This window comes from Anarrhichthys ocellatus, unplaced genomic scaffold (assembly GCF_004355925.1).
Source record: "Anarrhichthys ocellatus isolate YVR2014 unplaced genomic scaffold, GSC_Weel_1.0 scaffold77, whole genome shotgun sequence".
NCBI classification, from domain to species: Eukaryota; Metazoa; Chordata; class Actinopteri; order Perciformes; family Anarhichadidae; genus Anarrhichthys; species Anarrhichthys ocellatus.
This window is the reverse complement of record NW_022280107.1, coordinates 35953-40963: the sequence shown is the minus strand read 5'-3', so window position 1 is coordinate 40963 and position 5011 is coordinate 35953. Positions and strand designations below refer to the sequence as shown.

Genomic DNA, 5011 nt, shown 5'->3' with positions numbered 1-5011 from the left:
ATAGTAGTAATGTTAGTGGTAGTAATAATAGTCGTAGTAGTAGTAATATTAGTGGTAGTAATAATAGTCGTAATAGTAGTAATGTTAGTGGTAGTAGAATTACTTTTTTTTGATCAAATCAAAAGTCCAAAATCAACAGATATTCAGTTTAGTTTCTCGTGTGATGAAGAGAATCTGCAGATTTGAGGCTGAAATCTCAGAATGTTTTTATTGTGTTTTAATCGATTACCAAAGTTGTAGCAGATCAATTTTCTCTTGATCAGCAGATCGATTAATCGGCCGATTGATTGATCTCTAGATCATGAAAAACAAATCAACAGATGGTGATGCTGGAGGAGCGTGAGCGTCAACATGCTAAAGAGTTTTGACTTGATGAATGACTGACTATTAATAACACAGCTACGTGTGAAGCTGCTCATACATTTAGGTTTCAGGTTGTTCTGATGATGTGAGACTTGAAATAAGACAAAGATCTTCTTCATGAATCAGGGTCCAGATTAATAATCCATGTTCTTGGAGAGATGGAGAAGTGCTGAGCTAAGCAAAATAAAGCGCTTTGCTTTTAGTTTCCTTTGAAGGGGAAGAGGATGTGATGTTAGATGGTGAGAGAGAACTGAAACCTGCAGGTCCTCAGTGGACGTCTTCAGTAGCTGTGACTTGTTGAGATGACCGGCACGCCCTGAACGGCTTCATTCAATACGTTACGTTCATACAACTCCACTCTGCTGGAAACAAACTCTTTTTGTGATTCTTCAGGAAAAACTCTAAAGCAGTTTATTTTTAACCACGTCTGAGAAAATCTCTCTTAAATTAAAGAGGCGCTGAAGTCAGTGAACGCTCCTCATCTCGGACTGATAGAGACAGAACAATGTGGGAATATCCTGAGACAAAGAGGTTAAGTTGGAGCCATTGAGCTCGTGGGAGGTTCTCTGACTACGTGACTGATTTAGCTGCACAAAGGGAAGACAATGGGATTCACCCTCCCTACAGCGGAGCACGAGAATATGAGCAGCTTAACCACAGCTGATGTTTCACACCGAGGACACCGCTGGAGTCAGTGGGAAGTGACAACGTTTGTCTCTCAGGGACAAACAGCTTTTCCCTTCTTGGTCTTTGCGGTGAGGTGCTGCACCAGACTGCTGCCGGGTTTCTTCACCTTCTTTCCACCGTGGTTCTGATTGTTTTTAATGTGCAACTACACTGAGATGAATCATGAGCTGCTGCAGCAGCATTAACAACGCACCGCACAGACGGTGGCATTCCACCTCAGAAGGCTTTTACTAGCAGCAATAAATCAATTTAAAATCATTTATTTTGACCCGACAAAACAATTTAACCCTTTAAACAAACTGCAGCGCTGCACCAAGGAGAGCAGGAGACACAGAGTAAATAGAATAAAGTCATTCTAATACGTGTGCATCGCTAACCAGATCTCAGTTAGGAATTTACTCATCAATAAAACCCACAGATATCAAAGTCTAACACACACACACACACACACACATTTACTTTCTGGTGTAAAACGAGGGTGTCCGGAACTCACTCATAAAGCACACATCTGCACACATCTGCACAGTGTTCACGTTTAAACCACAAGCAGAAAGTAAAGCCCGTTGATCCCTGAACCTTTGACTCAACTTGCAGTGCAAACATGAATTCAAGCATCAATATTACCGAATAGCTTAATATAATAGCTTTGCTCTTTATTGGATACAGAAGGTTTAGTTTTGTTTATCTCGTGTAGTTTATTAATTTTGCACAATTTAAAGCATAAAATAATCAAACATAACAGAGATAAGTGATATCACAGAGCAGGAAGAGGCACAAAGCCAACGGGCTCATCCGAAGCCTCAAACTATAAAATATTAAAACTTCACAATATTACAGAGAACATCAAATGAATATGCATACGATATGACTACATAAGATATTATTGACAAGATGTTTTTACATGATATGTAATGTGGTAACAATACCAACACATTACAAACAGAAGGTGCCTCTAATGTGTGAAAAGAAGTGTGTCTTCTTCTGTGGTTAGAGTTACAACACACTTCTCTACAGCAGTTAACGTGCAACGCTTAACGGTGCTTTGCTTAAAGGTTGAGCAACCCTGATATTCCTAACAGGGCAACTCAATACGGAGCTGATCTGAGACGTGTAACTCGTGTCTTCTGATAATAAAAGTGAGCAGAAAATAGATATTGACTCACCTCGGAGAAAGCAACTCAGAGGCACCGACATGGATGGAGGAAGGAGGCTGAGGGAGCAGACGGAGCGGAGCTACCAGAGGAACACCTCTGACCCTCGCTGTGCAGAGTGGTCTGGACCTCACAGCTCAGCCGGTGACTCAGCGGCTCTGCCCCACTTCTGTAGACGAAGGCACAAAGAACTCAGAGAGGGAGGTTCTCACTGCACCTCTCAGCCGTCTGCCTCTCAACACACTAAAGAAAACCTTCCAAAGTATCTCACATAGAGTAACTTAAACCTTATGTTGTGACATAAACCAAAGTTCAGACACAACAACACGCAGTTGTCACTGAAGTTTAGTTTACAGAACAACAAATATAGAAATATAAAAAGTGTTTCCACAGGACTTAGTGAGACTGTGTTGGGTGGACCTCAGACCCTTTTATTAATAATGATAATAATAACAATACATTTTATTTGTATAGCGCTTTAAAGGGTACTCAAAGACACTTTACATGGTAAAAAACAGAAACAACAGAAGTAATTACAATATAAACAAAATCAATCACAATAAGGAACAGCACAAAAAACAGACATTCACAGGTTAACAGCAGGTTTAAAGAGGTGAGTTTAATGTTGGGGGCCGTGTTCCAGCAGAAGAACATGATGCACATTTTAAATGAATGCATCAATCTGGGGCACGTTGAGAGCAACATGAAGAGGCGTTATCATCAACACATGGGTCAGATAGATATGAAAGGTCACAGCCAGCATGCTCAACGAGCCGGGGAAGCAGAACATGACGTAATGGTCGTGGTGCTTGGTCGTGCACCTCTGAGTTTCTGTAACTTCTAACGATAAACATGTCTGTGGATTATATAAAGAAGGACAATTCATTTATGAGCTTTAGAAACAGGAAGTCTTTAAATCCACATGAGTGAATATTTATTAGCCTAATCAACTAGTTTACAGGATGTTCAACCTCTGTGTCTTCATAACACATTTAATACAGGACTTGTTTCTTTACAGGGTTTGCATAAAGATAATAAAGTAGTCCATGAATATGAGATATGAGTTTACAGATAATAACAATCTTTTTCTCAGGATATAACTGAAAATCTGTGCTTTTCATCTCAATTGCCGAGAGAATATATTGTTCTGAGATACGTCCACTGAGTTATGCTTTTAGTTTAGTCTAATAATCCATATTTTCTTTCTTTTATTACCAACTATCTGATAAAAACGTCCACAATCTCATCCTTCAGAGAACTAAAGAAACCTAAAGACTCAGATGGAGCTCTACTTCTGCAGCTTTTGGTTCCCATCGTTTACACATGGAGCTGACTCGGGGGGGTAATTCCTGCAGAACCACTTCAAAGGCTGCAGCCACACCTGGGCTTCCCCTGGACAGAGGAATCCCCAGAAGACACGTTCATGCAGCGACGAGTTCGTCCCTGATTAAATGTCACTGTAGCAGGATGCATGCTGGGAAAACGTCAACATTTAAAGCCACATTGTGGCCGTTAACAACACGCTTCCTGACTACGAGCGCTCTGTTCTCGTCTCGTACCCTCAACATGTTTCCACCGTGTTTTTCTCTTTCTTACATGGGAACTTCTTTGTGGTCAGAACCTGACTTTATGGTCGTTGGTGATGAAACTAATAACAGAAGACGTGTTTCATCATTACAGAGAACAATCTGTAGTTTGATACACGAGGATTCTGACTCTTTGGATAACTCAGGACTGATACTGTTTAAACAATCAAAACCATTTTTATGTCAGAAATCATCAACTGACGGTTATTTGACCTAATGACGTGTTTTATTTTGTTTTCACGGTTATCTCGTATACGAGGTGATTGATTAGATCCATCTCTCCTCCATGAACAACGTAGGGAGGAGGGATGAGTGTTGTAAAGTGTTGCTCACTGAGACCGGGAGAGGACGTGTGGATCAGGTCTAAGAGAGCCTGACTTGTGATTAGAGGTTCACTATGTCTACAGATAACAGCTGTTTGATGACTTTTAACTACATTTTTCAGAGAATCTAATAAGTTGTAAGTTTTTGGGATAAATTGCATAAATGTGGAAAAAACAAAGTGGATCAAATGGTTAGAATCTGTAAAGTTACTGATGAACACAGGAGGATAAAGGAGAAACCTGACTGCATGCATTGACTTGTTTGACCTAAAGTCCAGCTTGGTTGACTGGACGCCGACGTATTGATCCAGAACTTAACATAGTCCAGATGTGGAGCAGACGACGTCACAGCCAACAACATGACGTCGTGATCCTACATGTGTTCAAATGATCCCACCTCTCAGTTCAAAGGGTTCGAGACCGACAACTCACCGAAGTCTTGCTGTTCCTCTCGTCCTTCCTCCTCAAGGTCACATGAAAGCGCTGTAGAGACACCATGGCTCTGACCTTCAGACGCGTCCTCCCGGCTCTGACTTCCCTCTTCTGTGGAGACTTCAGCACATGTTGCAACTTCCTTCACGCGGATCTTTTGAAAGCTGGCGTGTTTCCTAATGTGTTGAGCAATAACTGGGAGGAGATCAGTTCATATGATTCACAGCGAACGCAGCTGCTGCTCAGCACTGAGACACCTGGCTGTTTAAGAGGATACAAGTTAATTCACATGATAATGTGATTAACTCCGTGTCCCACCTGGTTCTCTCAGATTAATCCTCCGCAGCATTTATTCCAGTTTGACCAGTGCAGATTATCCTCATGATGCGTGTGGTCATTTAAACGCCGTCATGTTGAGAACTCTTGTGGCTAAACAGGGAAGCGACTTCAGATCAAAGTACCTTTAAAT

General features: G+C 41.3%; 1 protein-coding gene across 2 annotated transcripts in view; it reads right to left on the bottom strand.

Annotated features, from left to right (window-relative positions):
* LOC116398014 (interleukin-1 receptor type 1-like) overlaps nt 1–4648 on the bottom strand; it is a 21449-nt gene extending 16801 nt beyond the window's left edge. Inside the window, exons 1-2 of one of the 2 annotated variants that reach the window (XM_031873986.1) lie at nt 4543–4648; nt 2214–2370 (exon numbers count right to left, since the gene is read on the bottom strand). In XM_031873986.1, the coding sequence (XP_031729846.1) occupies nt 2214–2244 (31 nt within the window). In that variant the 5' untranslated portion in view covers nt 2245–2370; nt 4543–4648. Of the gene's footprint in view, nt 1–2213; nt 2601–4542 lie in introns of those variants that run through there. The other variant, XM_031873988.1, reaches the window with a different exon arrangement.
* Nucleotides 4649–5011: the final 363 nt, after the last annotated feature.